This window comes from Vulpes lagopus, chromosome 11 (assembly GCF_018345385.1).
Source record: "Vulpes lagopus strain Blue_001 chromosome 11, ASM1834538v1, whole genome shotgun sequence".
NCBI lineage: Eukaryota > Metazoa > Chordata > Mammalia > Carnivora > Canidae > Vulpes > Vulpes lagopus.
In genome coordinates, this window is record NC_054834.1 from 78,359,967 (window position 1) to 78,380,806 (window position 20,840).

Below are 20,840 nucleotides of genomic sequence, written 5' to 3' on the forward strand. Positions count from 1 at the left end.
CCACGACAGGGGCCAGGGGGCCTAGCCCTTGTGTTCCAGAGAGGTGAAGGCTTGCCTGGCCTCACAGCAAGGAATGATGGCGGCCAGAGCCCTGCTCCTCCACAGCCCTCTCCTGGGCCCTCCCTGCTGGCCCTAGCCCCACAAAGGGGAGGGACTCACAGAAAAGGCGCCCAGTGCTCTTGGGCATAAGCAGGGGAGGAGAGGGGAGGTGCTGGCCTTTCCCCTCCCAGGGTCACCTTGCAGGGGGGGAGTGGGAAGGCGGGGTGATAAGGCGGTGACGTAGGAGATGTGTCAACCCCGATAATGGAGGACGGCCCCACCCACACTGCTGACTCAGGCTGGCCAGCCCCACTGAGGCAGAGCTGCCCCTCCCACAGGCCCCTGGGGCAGTGAGCCTGGGGTCTGCACCTCACGCTGCCTCGCGCCTCCTCCCTGAGGAGCCCTGGGAACAGCTCAAGAAGATCCAGGAACAAATCCTGACTTGCTTAATGCCCACTGTGTGACCTTGAGCAGGTCACATACCCTCTCTGAGCCTCAGTCTCCTCATTAGTAAAATGGGGACATGAACAGCTCACGCTTTACAGGGCTGAATATGAAACAAGTTAAGGTACATACGGTGCCCAGCACCGGTGTTCAGCAAACGGAGTGGCTGTCCTTGCTTCACAGTCCCAGAGCCCTGGGGTCCGCAGGAGCCCCTGGCCCAGGCCCCTCCCTGGCCCCAGCTGGCATTTCAAGAATGCTGAGCCCCGCTTAGGTGATTAATGAGTGGCTAAGCCCTCCTAGGAGTCACGCGCTGCCTGGGACAGGCCCTCCTGCTGGCCCCCACCCCTGGCTCACCCAGCCAGGAGCCAGGGACACCCTCCGAACAGTGCCAATGGCCCGCCAGGGCCCTGTGTGGCTGGGGAGAGGAATGACCAGTCTGCACATCAAGGTTCTAGGATTCCCATCTACACTCTGGCCCCCACCCCATCCTTCCCTGTTAACCGAAGATCCCGTTTATTCGATGCCTACTATATGCCTGGCCCTTTTGGAAACAAAGACTTTAATGATCATAGGAATTTCTTATACAGAAAGTGTGTTCTTCACGTGCAGTGTGACACTCCTCGTCCCCGTCTGGAATGGTGATGATAACACGGGGACAGTGCTAGTGACAGCGGCCCCTGCGGACTGAGCACCTACCAGGCCCCAGCACTATTCTAAGTGCTTTAGGAGTTTATCTCCCAATCGCCCCCGAGATTTAGTGTTATTAGCATCCCCTTATTCAGAGAGGTCAAGCCTCATGCCCAAGGCAACACAGCAAGGATTCAAACCCAGGCACAGGGGCCTGACTCCACCGGGGAAGGTGTGGCTGGTGACAGATGACTTTCTGGCCATTCCAGGGCTGTCCCATCTTATGGGCTGGGAGTGGCCCCGGGGATGGAGATGAAGATGGGAATGGGGAAGGAGGGAGCACCGGAGCATCACCCCTGCCCTGGCTCCTGAAGCTTCAGGTTTTTTGAGACTGAACTTGGAATCTACAGTGAATGATGGGGTGATAGAGTCAGGGTGTTGCTATTTATAATAGGCCAGGCCCCCTCCTCTGCTCCTCCCCCTCCTCTGGCCAGGAGCACTCCTAATCACCCCTAATCCTCCTGCCCACCTCCCTTGGGATAGGGGGGCCTCAAGCAGAGGCATCCTGGGAGACCCTAATGAGAACCAGATGTGGCTGAGGGGAAGAGAGACCCTCCCGTGCCAGGGGCCGGGAGGACGGGAGGACAGAGGAGGGAGGAGGGAACGGAACTGGGAGGGAGGGTGGAGGTGGGCCACCGGGAGGGAGAGAAGTTTGAGGTTTGGGGGGTTGGTGGGCCTCCTGAAGAACAGCGAGCCCACCTCTTCTCCTTCTCTGGGACCCCACAAGGCCTGCCTGATGTTCTCCCCACATGGCTCAGCCACGTGCCCCCAGGCTGCCCCAGAAACCATATCGGACATTTCTCATTAAACCTTTGGGAGGGCAGGGTGGGGGTGGTGGCTTGCTGGAGCCCAGAGATTACTGAGGCAGGGGCAGAGTCCCCAGAAGCCCAGGAGGAAGGTGCAGCACACTCTTGGGGGTCCCCTCTCACTGACTGCTCCCAGAAAACCCCTGAAACATCCTTGAGCCAACAACAGATCCCTCCTAGGCAGGACACTAAGCATGTCTCCTGCTGATCCTCGAGACCACCCTGGGAGGTGGGAAGGCTGCCCAAGGTCCCAGCATCAGAAAGTGGCACCACCAGGTCACAAACCAGCATCCCAGCCCTCCCCCTCAGGATACCCAGAGCCCACCTTGAGATCCAAGGCACCTGCCCTGACTACACGCCCTGCCTACCCACTACAGCCTCCTCTCCCAACCAGCTCCCTCCCGGCAACTCTCCACAGCCCCTGTCTCTCTCTCTCTCTCTCTCTCTCTCTCTCTCTATCTATCTATCTATCTATCTATCTCTATCTCTATCTCTGCCCTGGGGCCTTTGCACATGCTCTTCCCTCTGCTGGACAAAGCCCATTCCTATTCACTCTTGAGGTTTGGGCTTCAATGTAAGTTTCTCCAAGAGGTGCCCTCTGACTCCCTGTCTCCTTGGCTGGCAGCCTCCTTTCTCCTATCTCCTGGGCTCCTCACTCTGCGGCCTGGCACAGACCGCACAGGTGGGCGGAGGCTCTGTCCGCTGCCCACCCGCTCCCACGGCCCATGCACCGAGTGCTCACTCTGTACCCACACTTCAGATGGCTCAGATTTAACTCCCCTAACAACTCAATAGGACAGGCGGTTTTCCACTTTACAGATGGGGGACCTGGGATAGGAGCCCAGCCCTGCTCTGCCTCTCTGGGATATAAGCATCTAGGCATACAGTAGGTACTCAATAAATGTTCATGGAATGAATGAGCAAAGTGGCACGCAGGACACCAGAACCAGCCTGCCTGGGCCTGGGGACCTCTACCCAGCCGTGTTATGGAAGGGTCCGGGGCCACACAGGGCCCCCCCAGGTACTGCACCAGCTGCTCCTCATTAATTAGGGCCTTTATTACCTGCTTTTAACAGGAGCCAGACACTGCCCAGGCAGGCTGGGATAGGGGCTACGGGGAGGAAGCACCCTCCCCTCTTCCCTCCTCCTCGTACGTATTGAGGCCACCCAGCTGGGCAGAAGAAGAACTGACAGGATACCAGCCAGGTGCGGGATGAGGGCGAGTGGGGGCCCAGGTGGTCCTCCACCCTGGACCCCTCCCTTCCCCCCCTCACGCTCATGACTACCCCCACACACACACCAGCTGTGGCCGCTGGCTGAGTCTGGGCCATTGTCCCAGGGAACGGGGGAGGGTGGGGACCCGGCACAGTGGGAGGCTTGTGCCCTGCCCACACCTCCCCCCCACCCGTCAATGGGGCACTTGTCAATTCATGTCCCAAACATGGCGGAAATCCCGTTGGCCACGTGGCTATAGGCAGGGGCAGCAGGGCCCAAGTATGCTGGCCAGGCCTAGGTGATCAGAACCCTAGGGCCCGAGACTGTCCCCCAACTCTGCCCTGAGTGTCCACCCCCAGCATCTGAATCTGAGGGCATCCTGGCTCCAGGCAATGGCTGGGAGCCAGGGTGGTGGGGGTCAGGGCACTGTCCAGCCTAGCACCCCCACAATGCCCTCAGGGACTCCCAGGGTCAAAGAGGCCTAACTGCTAGGATGCCCCCCCCCCCCCCCGCCTTGCTGTGTGACCCTTGGCAAGTGCTCTGACCTCTCTGAGGCTCGGCTTGCTTCTCTATCAAGTGCATCCCAGAGCAGCGTGAGTCTTCAGCGAGATGGTAGGGAAGCTCCTGGGCCGTCCCTCCAATAGCACTCATTGCTGTTTCCATGTCTGCGGGGCTCCCCTCTCGCCCATGCCTTTCCACCTCATTGCATTTCCACTCCAGAGAGCCTCTGGGGGGCCTCTGACCTCCTCCTGAGTCCCTCTGACACACGACCTGGACGGTGCTATTATTCTGGCACATACACAGCAAAGTCCAGCCTTCAGGCCTCAGCTAGAGCCCCTCGCCCCCTATCATGGCAGGTCAGCCTTCTCTGCCTGCCTGCCTCTGGCAGCCCCTCCTCAATCTTCTCAATCCCAGAGGGCTCCCAGGCTATCGCTCATTTCCCAATGTTGCCTGAGCTAATCAATGAGCTCCAAACCAATTCACTCTGGGACAGGGCTCTCGCCTCCTTTGGCTTGAACTCTCATATCTTTATTGATATGATCTGTGATTAATGTAATAACTGCTAGCCATCCCTGCTTCAAGCTTCAATTTGTGACCAGATCTCACTCAAAACGCCTTCAGGTCAGATGCTTGATTTTGCAAGCTATCCTTTACGTCTCTGCGTCAAGTCCCCAGTTAGCTTGGGACTTAATGATGAGGATGTACCTCCTAAGTTATTGCCATCGGGTCCTTAAACCTGAGCCACGAGGGCAGCCCGGGTGGCTCAGCAGTTTAGCGCCGCCTTCAGCCCAGGGCGTGATCCTGGAGACCCGGGATCGAGTCCCACGTCAGGCTCCCTGCATGGAGCCTGCTTCTCCCTCTGCCTGTGTCTCTGCCTCTCTTTCTCTGTCTCATGAATAAATAAATAAAATTAAAAAAAAATAAAAAAAAATCTGAGCCACGATTGCCTTTATTACCTCTCAATTTCTTGCCAAAAATGCATAGGAGACCCACTGCCTCCAGGAAACCTGGAGTCTTTGACCACCCCAGGACTATAGCCATGTCCTCCCCCAGACCCCGCATAGCTACCACAGGGCTGAACTCACAGCTCAAGATGCTCCCCAGCCAAGTCCAACAGAACTGAGCCCGGAAGCTGCAATGTGTTCTATAGGAACCCACACTGGTCCCTAGGGTTCTTCAGCACCCCCAGCCCTGAGTCTACAGGGCCAAGTTAGCTCCCACCTGACAGCCCCATCCCTCTCCCACTGGGACTGGGTAGGTAGGCTGGGGAAGGCCCTCCCCACAGAGGTAGATACCCTGTAGCTTGGGGTGGGGGCAAGTCTCTACCAGGGTCACCCATGTCCATCTGGAGTCACAAAGCAGCATGTACCACACATGTGTGTTCACAGGGACAACTCCCACCGACATGCACATAATCGTCTACACACAAACATACACACATGCCCTTCCTTCCCTGCTGACACACACACGCGCACACGGGCATGCTCCATGAGGGCTCACTGATCCATTCATTCAAACAACTGCCGAGCATATACTATGTATCAGGCACAATGCTTGGCTCTGGGGCTATGGTAAGGAACACAACCAAACCTCCTGCCCATGACGAGCTGACGTTCTGGAAACAGAGTCAGAGGACAAGACACATGGGAAAAAATCCACAGCATTTCAGAAGGTGACAAATACAACGGAAAAAACAGAGCAGAGAGCAGAGGCTGGGGTGGCAGGAGAACAGGGTGGCAGTTTTAAACAGGGCACCTGGGTGGCTCAGGGAGTTAAGCATCTGTCTTCGGCTCAGGTCATGGTCCTGGGGTCCTGGGATCGAGCCCCGCATCGGACTCCCTGCTCAGTGGGGAGCCTGCTTCTCCCTCTCCTTCTGCCTGCCACTCTGCCTGCTTGTGCTCTTGCTCTTTCTCTCAAATAATTAAATAAAATCTTTAAAAATAAATAAATAAATAGGACAGTCAGGGAGGGCCTCACTGAAAAGAGATAAGAAGGTGGTGAGCCACATGGATATCTGAGAGGAGCATTTCAGGCAGTGGGGAGCCAGTGCAAAGGCCCTGAGTCATGAGCAGGCCCACGCGTGTTCACATATCAGCACACCTCCCAGACTTGAAAGCTCGTGTACACAGTGCTCACTGACCTGATGGCAGGCCCAGGCTGACAGCCCTCCCGATTGGGTCTGGCTAGAGCCAGATCCAAAAGAGCCAACTCAGTGCCGCAGACACCCCAGCTACCCCCACCCCAGGCCGCAGACCCAACAAGGGAGAACCACAGAGGGTTAAGAGAGCTCAGGGACTGAGATGGTGAAGAGGAGAGGGAAGGGAGCAAGGGTCCCCAAATTCCACAGAGGGACAGAGGCTATAGGTGCACATTAGGAGGGCTGGGGGGACCTAGGGCAGATGCAGGCCTGGAGACAGGTGGACAGGATGCCCTGTGGCCTCCATAGGCCAGGCCAGGGGAGGCTCTGGACCCAAATGCCCCCCATGCCAGGCTTTGCCCTCTGCTCTCTCCATCCAGGCCTTGGCACTTTATGGGTCTCACTGCCTGCATCATACGGCACACAGCTTTGACCCTCTGAGTGATGGCTCTGAGGCCCAGAGAGGTCAAGGGGCTGAATGGAAGTCACCCAGTCCAGCCCTCAGTGGTGGATCAGGACCCTCAGCACTGGAGGGCTCCCTTCCTGCCCCACTCTAGGCTGGCACCCAACTGTGATCGGGGAGCCCCAGGATCCCACTCTGGCTCTGCTGCAGCTGCCCTCAGTGCTCCTGGCACATCACCTTCCCCTCCTGCCTCTGCACCTCCCTCCTGGAAATGAGAAATACCACCTGCACTTCCACACAGCCCCAGGACTCCCACTGGATGACTTATGCAAAACCTCCCACCCTCACCCCTCCCACCCCCCACCCAGGCCTGCGGGGGGGGGGGGGGGGGGGGGGAGGGGGAGCAGGTGAAGACAAAGGACAGCCAGCCCCTTCCCCCTTGCTGCCAGCCAGAGGCCAGGTCCCCACGCTGAGGGGCAGAGTGGCAGGGTGAGGCCACAGCAGGAGGCAGCAGGAACCTAAAGCAGGCATCAGGACGAAGGCAGGGGGTGCAGACCTGTGTGAAGCTGGGTCCCTGCCTGCAGAGCACATCCAATAAGGCTGTTGGGATTAATCCTCAGAATAAGTGGCCCAGAGAGGGTGAGTGGCTTTCCCAAAGCACACAGTGCCAGCCACGGGCCCCAGCCCCAGGTGGGGTGCTGAGCCCGTGGATCAATAAATCTCCAGAGTAGGGAGCGTAATGCCTGCCGAAATCCTGGTGAACTAGACTGTGCAGGCCCCCGTGGGACAATGATCACACTCCAGGCTAAGCTTTCTGGAGCATTACCGCACCAGGTACCGCAGCAGGCCTCCTGAACACCGTTTCCCTCCCTCCCCACAAACACCCTGAGAAGTGGGCACCAGGGCTACAGCTGTATTCCCATTTTAGGGATGGGAAAGTGGGGGCACAAAGCAGTGCGGCAATGTGCCTGGAGGAGGGCTGCAGGCAAGCAGCCAGCAGCAGACCCTGGCAGCCTGCTCTGGGGAGGGCATGAGGCCCCAACACCATCCATCGCCAGCCCCCTGCCCGGGGCTCCCGACACCCAGCAGCAGCAGGGGCTGGGGACATTAATGGGAGAAGAGCCCCCCTACAGCCACCCTCCACACATCCAGGCTGTGAGGGAAACTAAGGCTCAAAAGGGTAGCGTGAGGAGGGAGAAGGCGGGAAGGGAGGGCAGGCAGCCTGGGGAGGGCAGGGCCGCCTCGGTTAATGATTTCTGCTCCCCGTTCTTATCAGAGGGCAAAGTCCAAGGGGAGCAGCCAATCAGCAGCCCTGCCGGCTGCTACCCAGCAGCCTCAGCTGCCAGGGCCCCCCAGGCCTGGGAGCCCTTGAGAGTCAGAGCACGGGGGCTGGGTCCCCAAGAGGAGGCCATTCTGCTCACGGTGACCTACCTGTCTCCCCCACAATGCCCTGCTTGGCTCTGCCCAAGGGGCACGGCGCCAAGGGCCCCAGACTCAGGAGAGGCCCTGAGGCCAGGAGGTCGGAAACAGCTTGCTCCCCACCCCGCCCCACTGGCCCCCTGCACTGACCCCAGGCCTCCCAGAGAGTTGGCTTCCTGGGGTGCACCCCCCACCCCACCTTTGTTCACATAGCCATTTTCTCTCCAATGACCCTGAGAAGATTTCCTTCCCCCTCAGCCTATGCCACCCTGTGCCCTGTGCTGGGTGTTGGGGACACGGGGATGAGTCAGACCTCCCACTGCTACTTCCCCTCCAGCTGGACTCAGGACCTGGGGAGGAAGGACAGGGACAGGACTCCCCCAGAAGGCACCCCATCTCATCTTCTTGACAGTCAGGGGTCCAGCTGCCTCCCCCTTCCACCTACTCCTTGGTGTACTATAGACAGATGGACGGACAGACATGCCAACACGGAGCACAGTGCCATGAGATCCACACCCCAACTCAGCCCCAGACTCCTGTCCAGAGTGGGCATCCGTTTCCAAAAGTCTTCAGGTAGTCTCCCTCTACGGCCTCCTCCTGCCCTCTGGGTCCTCCCCCTGGAAGGCCACCCTTCCTTCCCCAAGGCCATGGTGGTACAGGAGAGAGTTGGGGGCTTCTTGGTGTCAGCTCTGGCCCAGGTGACTAACACCCTTCTCTTGGGAGTCTTGGCCCCTGGGAAAGGGGGCCAGTGCCAGCCCCTCCCTCAAGTGGCTCTCAAATCAGGATCCCAGTGCCCCGGAGGGCAGTGGAGAGCCCAGCTGTACTGGGAGGCCCTGAGCGTGCCTTTCTTTGGTAGCTAAAGAAAACCTCATTGGAAGCCACAGCTCTGGTCCAACCCCCCTGCTTGCCCCAGGAGGGGACATGAAGCCAAAGAAGGGAAATCACTGGCCCAAGCCACCCATCCGGGCTGGAGGGAGTGAACACCAGCCTCCCACCTCCAGCCCTGGCAGGGCTCTAGAGGCCAAGTGGAGGTCCCCCAACCTTTCAGTGGCCTTTGCAGCACCTACTGGAAGCCCAGTTCTCCTAGGTCTCTCAGGGTTCCTCCACAGCACCTGCTTTCTTGGAGTGGGGGTGCTACTCACTCAAACTCCTTGTGCCCCTGGAACCAGGAGTCAATACCCTCCACCTCTGTGCTCTAGAACACTCCTCCTTCCCAGGGCTGGGAGATAAGGCTCATCTGAAGGCATCATCAAGACCTTCTCTGCAACCCCCTCCCGTCTTACAGGTAAGGAAAATGGGCCCAGAGAGGGCGAAAGCTCAGCACAGGGTCACAGCCCTGAGCAGCAGGGGCCTAAGCCTGCAGGGGAACCTCTAAGGTTCCATGGGGCTCCTCTGATGCCATCCTGCCCCTGTCCCTGACCAGGCTCTGGGGATCCAAGGCCCCAGCCAGTCAAGATGCTGAGGAGTGTACCTGCCATGAGGACCCTGTTACCTGCTGAGAGCCAGTGCATCCTGCCCGGAGGGTCCCCTCTCCACGGACCGTGTGCCTGCTGATGCAGAAGGCCGTAGCCTCCTTCTAGGGGATTAGCAGGGCGGTCACGGGGGCCCGGCTGTACCAGCCTCGAGGGGGCTGCCCTGTCCCAGCCTCCCACCCGACGCCCAAAGCGCCTTAGCCCCCAGCCCACCACCCTGGGGTGGGGCGCAGCCTGGTCCACTGCACATGGTAGGACCCAGGACATAGGCCTGGTGTTCCTAGAGAGTGGGCCATGTCAAAAGAGGGGTCTCAATCCACCCCTGCTCTTCAGCAAAGCCTGTCTCTGTCTCCAGCCCCGAGCTGAAAGCACAGAGCCTGCCCCCTGTCCCCACGGTCCACAGGGAGTGACCAAGGCCAAGTGCCAAGCAAGGGACAGAATGAGAACTCAGGTTCCAGCCCCAAGTGTGAGAGTGTAGAACAGCGTACCCGACGCACGACACTCACTTGCTTTAATCCTTCCACTCACGAGTGCACACAAAGGCTTGGCCCTGAGGTCCCCCACGCACCCCTGCACCCTGATCCCCACCAGCCTTGCCCCTCCCAAGTGGTCCTGGGAACTCCTAGCCCTCAGCACCGGCCCACCTTCCCTCCTGTCTCAGGCTCCGGGAACACTTCTCCAGGTCCCTGGCTCCCTCCACCCACCTCAGCAGGCAGCCCCACACCCCTCTCCCTGCTCCCCACAGACATTCTTGAGTCTCCTCTTATCTCTCTGGAGGGAGCAGCGCAGCCTCCCCAGCCAGGCCAGCCGCATGGCTGAGCTGTGGCGTCAGCCCCCACCCCCCACCCACGGCCAGGAGGGAGAGTTTGGCTCTGGAGATGGGGAACCTGGGCCAGCCGAGCCCACTCCTCTGCCTGGGGTGCCAGGTCCTGGGAGAGGACGCATGGGGACATCTGCAGGAAGCAAGGGGACCTGGCCCGTGGGTCATCCTGGGTATCTAGTGGGCTCGGGGCATCCCCCCAAAAATACCCTTGAGCAAGGAATCATGTCCCTTCCTTCTTCCCCAGGGGCCCCCAGCCCTCACAAGGCTCTTTGGGGGTTCATAAAGGTTGGGCAGTGTCTAGGGAAAATAGAGCCCCTGGAACTGATGGGAAGACTGCTGAGGACCCTCAAATAGCCCACCTACCTCAGGATCAACCATGTAATCCTGTCCAAGTCTGATTTCTGGGGCTCTGGGTGTGCTAGGGTGGCCAGACTCCTGAAGTTAGGAAGCCCGAAGCTAGGGGATGCCCTTACCTACTCAGCAAGCAGGAGTGGACAAAAGCTGCTACACCTCCCACCCCCCCACCCTCCCACACTCCCCCACATACACCAAACACATAAAGGGAGACGCTGAGACACGTCCTCTCTCCCTCCCAAACTCCTAAGGCATCTGGGTCCTAGCCTTGAAACTCGGGCCGGGCTGCAGCTCAACAGCCCTTGCACAGCGGTACCCCAAGGACCACCCCCTTCCCAGGGGCAGGTTCACACTGAGGAGTAGGATATGGGCTTAGGGGCTGGGGAGGGAGGGTGGGGGCAGAGACCTGGCTCCCCAAACTGGTGGAGAGAGCACAAGAGGGGCCCAAGGGCCTGGCTAGATGCTCCAGTGAGGGTCTCAGAAGCAGAGTGGGCTGGGAGATGTCAGCCTGCACCTCTGCCCCCGCTTCCCACACTCCATCCAGAATCCAGCACCCTGGAGGAGGGGGGAGACCTGGAGGAGGGGCAGAGGCTACGTAGGCAAAGGGGAAGGGAGTCTGGTTAGATGTAGGAACGAACCTCCAAAACCACAGTGTGTGTGTTGGGGGGTGAGGGGCAGGAGCAGAAGAAAATAGTGTAGATTGTGTGTTGGTGTTAGACCCCAACCTTGGGGAGGGTCCTATCAAGGGTGAGGTCACTCCTGGGGTGGGGGTGGGGGCAACAGCCAGAGGAGGCAGAGCTCAAGGGACAGGTGTGAGTGGAACAGCCCTGAGGAGCCTCAGTGGACAGGCAGGATGCAGTTCAGCACTTTGGGAGGGTCTCAGGGTGTGGAGATGGCTGGCAGAAGGGATGCTGACTTTGAGAAGGTTCTCGCCCAGGGAGGGCGGTTCAGGGTGAGGGGGAAGTCTAGCTCATGGAGAAATGCTGGGGAGGGGTTCCAAGCCCTGAGTAAGGGAGGGGTGGCTGATTCCAGGGGAACTTCAGCCTTGGGGAAGGGAGCAGCCTTGCAGAAGGTAGATGACAGTCTTGAAGGGGATCCTACTCTCAGGGAAGCACAGAGGGCAGGTCTCAGCTCCTAGGAGTCAGGCTGGGGGGAGGGTGTCCACCTGAAAAGCACACAGGGGGTCTTTGGGCAGGGGGTCCCACCTCTGCAAGGCATGCTGGGGGCTGGGTGCCAGTCTAAGAGGCATAGAAGACCCAGAAGGCATGCCCGGTGGGCCCCTCACAGGGGGTCTGGGAGTCCGGGTCTGCATGCGGTTCCAGGGAAGCACAGCAGAGTCCCCAAACTCGGGAGGTGCAATCGGGGTGGGAGGGATCAGATTGTAGGGGTCCTGGGAGGCAGGAAGAAGGACCAAGCACGGAAGCTGTGTGCTGGGACGCCGGGGCGGGGGGAGGCGCAGCCCGCAGGAGCCACCCGGGCAGCTCCCGCGCGGTCCAGGCCCCGGGCACAGGCGCTGGGGCTCCCAGCGCGAGGGGTCGCCGCTCCCCCCCCCCCCGCCCCGCCGCCGGCCCGCGGCTCCTCACCTTCGAAGAAGCGCTGCAGCGCCTCCGTCTCGTCCACCACCTCCATGGCCCGCCCTCCCGGCGCGCGCTCCGCCGCCACCGCTACAGCCCGGCCCGGGGGCGCGGCATCGCCGGTGCGGCCGGCGCGACAGTCCCGGCTCGGCTCCCGCGGCCCGCGCCGCCCCGCCCGCCCGCCGCGCGCTCCCCCTCGCGCCGCCCCGGCCCGGCCCCCGCCCGCCCCCGCCCGCCCCCGCCCCGCCCCGCCCCGCCCGCGCGCCCGGCGCCCCCTGCCGGCCCGGCCCGCGCTGCAGCCCCGCGGGGCCCGGAGGTGGGGCTGGGGCGCCAAGCGGGCTGGGCGGGGGTCCTCGCCCTCCCCCGGTCCTCCGAGCCTTAGCTCCTCGGGCGGAACCTCGGGAGACCTTTCCCCGCGCCCGCCGACCTCAGCAGGAACAGCGACGCACACCTGCTGAGCAGACTCGCCCCGGGGCTTCCAGGGCGACGTCACCTCGCCCCCGCAGGTGTCCCACCGGGACGCACTATTCTGTGCATCTTGCAGGCGAGGAAACAGGCTCAGGCTGAGAGATGAGCAGCGCCGCGAGAGGACTGCCCTCCTGTGCAAGCCCCGCCCGGGAGATGGCCTCTGGAGGGGCAGCAGGGCGGCCACCACCCTATCCAGCACCCGAACAGTGGCTAGTGGACTGAGGAACGGACTTTTCAGTCTTAGTGAATTTTCAGGAATCCAAGTGTAAGTAGCCGTGTGTGGCTCGGGTCTTGGACGGCACAGGCCCAAGGCTTTCAAGGTAATTGCGGTCAAAGCCTGTGTTCAGAGCCAGATCCCGGCTGACCTGGAAAAGCAGCCTCTTGGTCACTATTTCCTTGTGTGGTAGTGCAAGGTCCGCGGGTTCAGCCTCCTAGCGTGTCCAGGATAAACCCACCAGCCCCGGCCTCTTCTCTGCCTGGGAGCACCTCCTCATCTCTGTTCTGTCCAACGGCGATGCCTCTGTCCTCAGCGATGGCCTCTAGAACTTCCCAAATCACTTTTTTTTTTTTTTTTTAAGATTTTATTTATTTCTTTGAGAGAGAAAGAAAGCATGAGCTGAAGGGGAGAGACAGAGGGAAAGGGAGATGCAGACTCTCCACTGAGCTCGGAGCTGCCCCATGGGACTCGATCCCAGGATCCTGAGGATCATGACCTAAGCTGAAGGCAGACGCTTAACCCGCTAAACCCCCCAGGCGCCCCTCAAATCACTTTTTTAAAAAATGTCAATCAGATCATGTCATTCCTTTGCTAAAACCAGTAGTTTCCTGTCCAGTTCAAAACAACATCTAAACATCTCGCCCTGGTTTCCGAGGCCTACTAGGATCTGCCCTTTCCCGTACCACTGACCTCAGCTCCTCCTTTTCTCTCCATTGTTCACTATGTCCCAGCCACCAAGGCCTCCTTGCCCTCACTCCAACATGCCAGGCATACATCAGCCATGTGCTGCTCCACCTGTCTACAATGCTTGCCCCCGCATAGCTGATTCCTTATCACCTCTCTAATGCTTTACCTGAAGCAATTCCCCCTACCTGCCCTTCTTTCTCACCATGTAAACAATTTATTAAAAAAGATTTTATTTATTTATTCATGAGAGACAAAGAGAGAGGCAGAGACACAGGCAGAGGGAGAAGCAGGCTCCCCAAGGAGAGCCCGATGTGGGACTCAGTCCCGGGACTCCGGGATCGTACCCTGAGCCAAAGGCAGAGGCTCAACCGCTGAGCCACCCAGGTGCCCCACATAAATGATTTTTATTGAGTTTTTGTGAGTATCCTCCCTCCAGAGTGGAAGCTCTGTGAGGGTTAGGTACTTTTCAGGCTTGGTCACTGCCTTGACTTCAACACCAAGAACACCAGCTGGGACACAGTACATTCCCGGTAAACATACATGGAATGAATGGACAATGGCATCTTCACAGGACAGGATCCTACATCTCTGAAACTTTGGAGGTGGAGAATTCTGGAATTTCGGACCAGCGAATCATGTCACTGTGGAGTGGTGCTGCTTGCACGGCCTCTCCGGATCCTCAGATGCAGCAGGTCAGATCTAGACAACTGATCCCACCTGAGCACTGTTCGACGGTTGATGGGACTGACTGAGACGGAGGTCCAGGGGCCGGAGGGCTGCCAGCAGATCCGGATGCCAGACCTGCTAGCCCAGAGGGTGCCATGCCGCCTGCCAGGAGCTGGGCTGGTGGGGGCCAAGCCTGGCTGCTCGATGGGCATGGGAATGAGGGGGTGAGAGCCTGCGAAGCACCCCCCACCCAGGCAGCCCTCCCTTCCCTCAGTGGCCAGTCATGGGGGAGGGGCAGCTGGGCCGGGCCCCAGATGTGGCCCAGTCAGCAGGCCCGTGGTGGCCCACCAAGGAGGGTCAATGCCACGACAGTTCTGGGGCTGGGGGAGGGGGTGCCCAGGCTGGCGGGCGCTTCACAATGAGGTTTTGTCCCTCCAGGGGCCGCTCTCCGAGCCGTTGCTCTTAGATATATAGAATGGGATCTTGCTGGAGGCCCCAGCTGTGTGTGCTAACTGGTGCTCCCCCCACAGGGGCTGGGCTGAGAAGGGGGGCAAGGGCCACACTAAGACGCCTATTCTTTTCCAGCTGATACACCCCAGAGATTTTTCGCCCTCTGCAGCCTCCCTTAAGACAATTGTTATTCTCTGCCCTGCCCCTCCCCCACCAGCCAGGCCCGCCTGCCTGTGGTAGATAGAGTAGACACCCGCTCACGCCATGTGATTTTTTTTTAAATGAATTTATTTTAGGAGTTGCCTGGGACCAGCTGAAAAGCAAGCTCCCACCTACCCACAGGTCTTTTCACCATATTCCACATGGGGCTGAAATGTATACCCACTCTTCGAGGGCCATGATGATGAGCTAAGCGTTGTCCTTGTATTGGTCACCGAAGGAATGGGAGATGCCTATTTGGTCCCCAACACCCCAACTCCTCAGGTTGGATCACTAAGCCTCTGGGCTTAGTGCCTTGAGCTTCAATGGGGTGGGAGGGAGCTTCCTGTTAATCCTGCAGGAACTGGCCTGGCTAAGGGGGTGTGGCCCTACCATCTACCCTATTCCAGGAGGCCACTGAGCAAAGGAACAACTGCCCCGGGGGTTCCCATCTCTGGGCTGGGGGAGAGGAGTGGTTCAAGTGCCAGACTCCGGAGCTCAGCCACAAGTCAATGCTGCCACCCCCAAAGTCCATCATGAAGCTGGGGCGCAAGCTGTCTGGGAGAGGGCGGTGGCTAAGGCTGGTGAAGGAGCCCAAGGGAACGTTGCATAACCAGGACTTTGAGGGAGCCGTCCATAGAGAAGAGCCCTGTCTGCACCCCATCCCCACCCAGCTGTAATGAGTGACCAACTGAGACTTCATTCCTGGCCTAGCAGGGGCAGCTGTGGCCTCTCAGCCATCGTCCAGGGCCTGCCCTCTGGTCCTTGGAGGACTCATCTGGAAATCAGCCTATTATTCCCACCTCTCAGGGTAGCTAAAATGTCAGGGAAGTGATCAATAAGTGCTGCTTTCTTCTATTCCAGAACAGTTCCAGGTGCTCAGTACTGGCCCTTGAGTGACAGCAGGGCCAGCGGGAGACAGTGCCTGGGGAGAGGGAGGCAGGCACTGAGGGTAACTGGGGGAACAGAGTACCGGGCTGGAGGCCAGCCCAGGAGAGGGTGGGGCTCACCAGCTAGCCAGATGGGCAGGTGACCCTGCTGTAGGGCTCCTGACCCCCCATGGGCTCATGCAGCCCTGGCACCTGCCCATTATGTAGAGAAAGGGAGGTGGGCGCAAGGAGTAGTGAGTGGGAACCCAGCGTCAATGAGGCTGGGGGTGTGGCTTCCCTGGACCCCTGGTGAGACAGGTGGGGCGGGGGGGAAGCCCTGCAGGACAAACTCTCTCCCACCTCCTCCCCAGCTGAAGTGGATGGGCCATCCACACGGCCTGCAAGGGGATGGGAAGCACAGGTTGCTCCAGCCCTTCCCCACACAGCCTGACTGTGTGACCTTGGGCAAGTCACAGAACTTCTCTGGCCCTCAGTATCTTCTGCTTCTGCTCCACCAATTGGACAGGATAGTTTGCAAACACAGTGAGACTGAATTTCTGAGGAAGAACCTCGCAAAACCATAAAGTGAGGGTGGAGGCCAGAGTCCTCAGCCAGGAGGCCTGGATTCTGGTCCAACAACTGTCCCCACAGGTTGAGTCACCTTACACAGGTCCTTGCTGTCATTGGGCTTCTTCTGTTCAAGAGGCTGGGGGTGAAGCCAAGGCACTGTTCTATCACCTTCCCCTAGAATTTCACAAGTAGGGTCACTCTGGACTCAGGAGGGGAAGGGAAAGGAGAGGGTCAAGGTCAGGTCAAAGTTGAGCTGGTCAGTGCCCATTCTACCATCCCTCTGGACTGGCTGGGGGAACAGCGCCACCTGCTGTGTGGAGGCGCAGGTGCAACAGCAAGCTGCCTGCTGGCCCTGAACGCTGCTCCCCAGGCCTCGCTGTTCCGCAGCCCTGGAGCCCTCGGGTGGGCCCTTGGCTGCCCTGGGTGGGCCTGGCCAGCTATTTTGCACCCTCCTAAAGAAGCACTCAGCAAAGGTTTCCAGTGGCCCTTGCATTTCAGTGCTACCCTGCTGGGGGGGGGGGGCGGTTTAGTGGAGTCCTTCCCCCTCTGCTCTAGTTCTGTCTTGGGGTTAAGGGGTGGGAACCATCAGACCAGCCCGGTACCCCACATGCTAGCTCTGTGGTCTTGGGAAGCTTACTTACCCTCTCTGCGCCCCAGACCCCCTCAGGAAGGAGAAGGGCTGACGAGTCCCATCTTTCAAGGCCCTGATGAGGTCCTGAACATGGATGCCCTGGGTCATCTTTCACATGAGCAGAGCTCAACAAGGGACTGCCCCCATTCGTGTGGGGCTTTGAGGGTCTTCTGGTCCCTCACTGTGACTCGAAATGTGGTCCTAGATCAGGGCTTGACAGCAGTGAGAGCCAGTCTCAAGGTCCCTACCCACCACTGACATCAGCAGGAAGCCCCCCAGCCCATCCCCACCTGCCAGGAAGAGAGGTTACTCAAGGCAGCCAGCACGTTCCTACATCCAGTTTATACACAGCTCTATACAATATACAGAAACCTTTATATACAGATATATTTATAGAATAAGCTATATTAATTAGTCTCTCCTTTTTACAGCAATATTAGTTTAGATCTTTCATACAGTAAGTACAAAAAGTCATAGGGGAATGGCACGTACAGTGCCTGAGTGTCTGTGCGGCCCAGCTGCTCACCACCGATTGCATATAGAGGTCACCCAGGCCCCTTAGGAGAACAGGCCAGCTCACGGCTGGGGAAGTTTGTGCTGCAGTCTGGGGGATAGAGTGGGCGTGGGTCTGAGCCTTGCTGGGCTGAGGGGGGTGGCTCAGACTCCCCCAAGTGTGGTGTGGGGAAGGAGAGGGGTGGATGAGGCCTATCATCAGGAGTGTGGCGGGCAGGGGGTGGGTTTGGGATGGGCTGACCCTGGGGCATCCAGGGCTGAGTCCGAGCCTGCCTGAGCCCCAAGTCTATAACCCTGGGTGGCTGCGGTGGGGAGTCTGTCCCTGATGGCTCAGTTCTGGGCGTGGGTGGGTACCACGCCCCCTTAGAGGTGCCAGGGCCCACCCTGGCAGAAGAGGAATTAAAAGGCCAGACACTGAATCTCTCCCTATAATTGGCTGAGGTGCTTGTTGGAACTTTACTCTGATTTATGATTTTTTTTTTTTTTTTAAACTCTGAGAGCCACTGATTCCATCTTCTGCTGGGCCCAGGCTCTGCCAGCAGCAGGCCCCTCAGCAGGGGCATCCTAGAGTCTCGTGAGGGGTGGGCGTCAGAGAGGGAGGCCCAGACCCCAGGTCTCTGCCTCCATCTGTCAGGGTGGGCAGGGGTCCCAGAGCAGCGTCCAAGCTGTGTGGGACAGGGATGGGGGTGGTCAGGACAGGCCAAGACACCAGTGTTCATGAGATTGGGGGGCACCCCGGAGAAGCCGTGGAGGGGCCAGCATGGGGGAGTATGCCTCCGAGGAGACGAAGGCACAAGCGGGCAGTTAGCGCCTGAGCACACACGTTTTCCAAACCCGGGGTCAGAGCCACAAGTAGGACAAGGGGGATGGCGATGTCTGAAACTGAGCTCATCCTATGGCCCCCTGTGCACAGGCCCCCATCCTAGTTTATTTTCTTGGTGGGCTGGGGAGGGGTAGCAAGCAGGCAGGGCAGGTGGGGTGCAGTGGGTGGGTGCCCCCAGCAGCCCCTTCCTCAGGAGTGGCGCACACTCATGCACATGCACAGACATGCCCCACGCATGCACAACCTTCTACCCACGGCTTCTGGGGACAGGCCACTCTCCAACTCCCCTTGCCCCCCCCCCCAAACTAGCAGGGAAGGAACCCACCTCAAGCAGGGGCTGTGGAGGCTTCCAGCTAAACCAGGAAAGCCCCAGAGCCTCTGGCCCTCCTGCTCCCCCTTTAGCCAAGTCCCACAACTCCCCACTCTTGGCCCCATTTCCTGCCAACAGGACTTCAAGGGTGGGAGGGAAGAAAGCCCTACCACCAGGAGAGAGCTCAGGCCAGTGAGGAGGAGCTGAGGCATGTGTGGTTTTAGATCCCAGGGCCTGAGGCTGCTTGGGTGGGGAAAGAGGGGTGATATAAAGGGGCATGGGGCCCTCAGAGGAAGGGGGATTTGGGTGCCCTCCTTCTTCCCAGGGCACTGACTCTGCAGCCAGGAGTGGTCACACCTGTGCCTTCCGCCCTTTGAGTGGCCAGGATCCCTGGAGGATAGAAGGCAAGCTAGGAAGTAACAGGCAGATGGGGCAAGCCAGGGTGCCCAGGACCTGCTGCCAGAAGGATCGACATGACGGGCACCAAGCAGAGGAGGGGTAGTCTTGACCTCACCCTCCTCCAGGCCCCGTGGCTGCCTTGGGCTCTGTGCAGTCAGGCTGCTTCCCCTCCCTGCTCAAAACACAGGAAGAGGCTGGGGTGAGGGGGTGGCGGGAGGGGGCTTGCAAGCCGAGGATACATCCTGAGCCCAGCCCAGCAGCATCTGTAAACATACACAGCACTGCGGGCCACCTTGGTGTGGGGTTATCCCAGGGGGCTGGCCAGCAGGCACCAGATCTAGGGGAGGTGGCCAGGGCAGATGCCAGCCTGGGCTACAAATGTGAAGATGTGGGGAGAGGGCTGCTCTCCATCTCGGCCCTGTGAGAGCAGCAGAGGGCAGTGATGGGGAGTCAGCATGCCCATTGGCCATCCTGTGGAGTAGTCAGGCTGAGGGGCCAGTGCTGCCCTGCCCACTTGGCAGGCTGCCCCAGGCTTCTCCCTGCTTCACCTTCTCCCCAATCTGGAGGACCTAGATCCGGGCCACCTGGTGGTCCTAAGCTGAGGTAGGGATGCGGACCCCCAGCTCAGCAGTAGTGCCCCATGCCTGAGGCTAAACTGGCTCCTAGGGGCCTCTCCACAAAGCAGCCTGGCCCTGGGGGCAGCCACCAGGAGCCTGAGGGGCCACCTGCTCTGGCCTGGGCCTCGGCCGGCAGCCACTCCTGGGGTGCTAGCGTGCTGAGATAACCAGGTCGTCTGGCTTGGCGGGGCTGGGCCCGTGGCCGGTGGGGGTGGAAGTCCGGATCTTGTCCACTGCCAGGCACTCCTGGCTGCTGAGACCTGTGGGTGTCAGGTCCATGAGCTCACCCGAGGAGCTGAGCGGGAAGGAGGGAGAGAGTGAGATGCCCGAGGAGGGGTCAGCTGAGCCAGCGAAGAGCCTCGGGGGCTTGGGCACCAGGTTGGGCTCAAACTGGGCACGGAGCAGGATCTCTTGCTGGCTGGGGGACTTGGGGCCCTCAGCATAGTCGCTGGTGGGGCTCTCGGGCACCACCATGCAGTAGAGGTCCTGCAAGGAACTGCTTTTACTGTCTAGGTTGAAGAGGCTGTCGATGAACTCGGCGAACTCTAGCACCTGAGGGCTGGGCGAGTCCCCCAGGCGCCCGTTGTGCAGTGCCAACTCTCCCCCGGGGGCCACCCCACTGCCCCCGCCCTCCTCCTCCTCCTGGTCATTGGCCACCACGCTGGGGGGCCGCTGGGGGGTGACGCCCCCGCTGCCCAGGGCTGCCTCCAGGGGTTGCGTGTCCTGTGAGTGCTTGGACAGGCTGTCGGCCGCCAGCAGCTCCGTGCGCGAGCTCAGGGACGGGTTCTCCTCAGGGATGGTGGGGTCGATGTAGAAGAGGTGGCCCTCGTCGCGCTCCAGCACAGCATGGAGGCTAGGTGAGCCGCGGATGCTGCGGAAGCCTGAGGAGCGGCGGGAGTCGAAGCTGTACAGGGACTCTGTGTCTGACAGGCTCTCCATGGTGGCCAGGGGTGCCCGCCGGGCCTGCAGCTCCGCTGCCAGCCGCTCCTGGGTAGACAGTAGCAGCAGCTCCACGGGGTCCTGGCGGGTCACCGCTGCCACCACTGGGGACAGGAGCCGCCCCTCCGAAAAGCCCTCCAGGCTCATCTCAGACTGGGACTTGCTCCTATGGGGGGTTGGGGGGAGGTGTGTGAGCAGGGAGAGACTCAGGAAAGGCAGAGACACAGACCCCCCTCCCCCTCCTGGGCTGCAGGGAGCTTGGGGATGGGAGGAGGGGAGAGTTAACTTAGTGGTCATTCAAGTGTTGGGCAGAGACCCTTATATTTTTAAAAAGCAACTGGCAAGAACCCAGGACAGAAGGCAAAAGGGCTGATGCTGTGGGTGGGGGGCACTGAAGGCCTAAGGAGCCTGGAGCCCAGAGACAGCGGCTGCCCCAGGTCACTCAGGAGGTGATGGGGGGAGGGGGGAGGGGAATGGGAATGAGCACTGCCCAGAGCTGCCCCCACTGGTTCTCTCAGGGCCAGCACCCCTTGGTGCCTCTCTGGGGGCTGAGCTGGCTTTCTTCCTCACACTGCAGTCCCTCCCAGCTGGGCCATGGGTTAGAACCCC

The 20,840-nt window shown here is 59.9% G+C and overlaps 2 protein-coding genes across 9 annotated transcripts in view; both read right to left on the bottom strand.

The window, feature by feature from the left end:
• Window positions 1–12,052, bottom strand: part of MYRF (myelin regulatory factor) — a 33,217-nt gene extending 21,165 nt beyond the window's left edge. For all 6 annotated transcript variants that reach the window (XM_041721958.1, XM_041721954.1, XM_041721960.1 and 3 more), the window contains exon 1: window positions 11,884–12,052. In XM_041721958.1, coding sequence (XP_041577892.1) covers window positions 11,884–11,929 — 46 coding nt within the window. In that variant the 5' untranslated portion in view covers window positions 11,930–12,052. The remainder of the gene's footprint in view (window positions 1–11,883) is intronic.
• A 4,901-nt stretch (window positions 12,053–16,953) lies between these two features.
• Window positions 16,954–20,840, bottom strand: part of DAGLA (diacylglycerol lipase alpha) — a 61,756-nt gene continuing 57,869 nt past the window's right edge. For all 3 annotated transcript variants that reach the window (XM_041773766.1, XM_041773768.1, XM_041773767.1), the window contains one exon: window positions 16,954–20,397. In XM_041773766.1, the coding sequence (XP_041629700.1) occupies window positions 19,443–20,397 (955 nt within the window). In that variant the 3' untranslated portion in view covers window positions 16,954–19,442. The remainder of the gene's footprint in view (window positions 20,398–20,840) is intronic.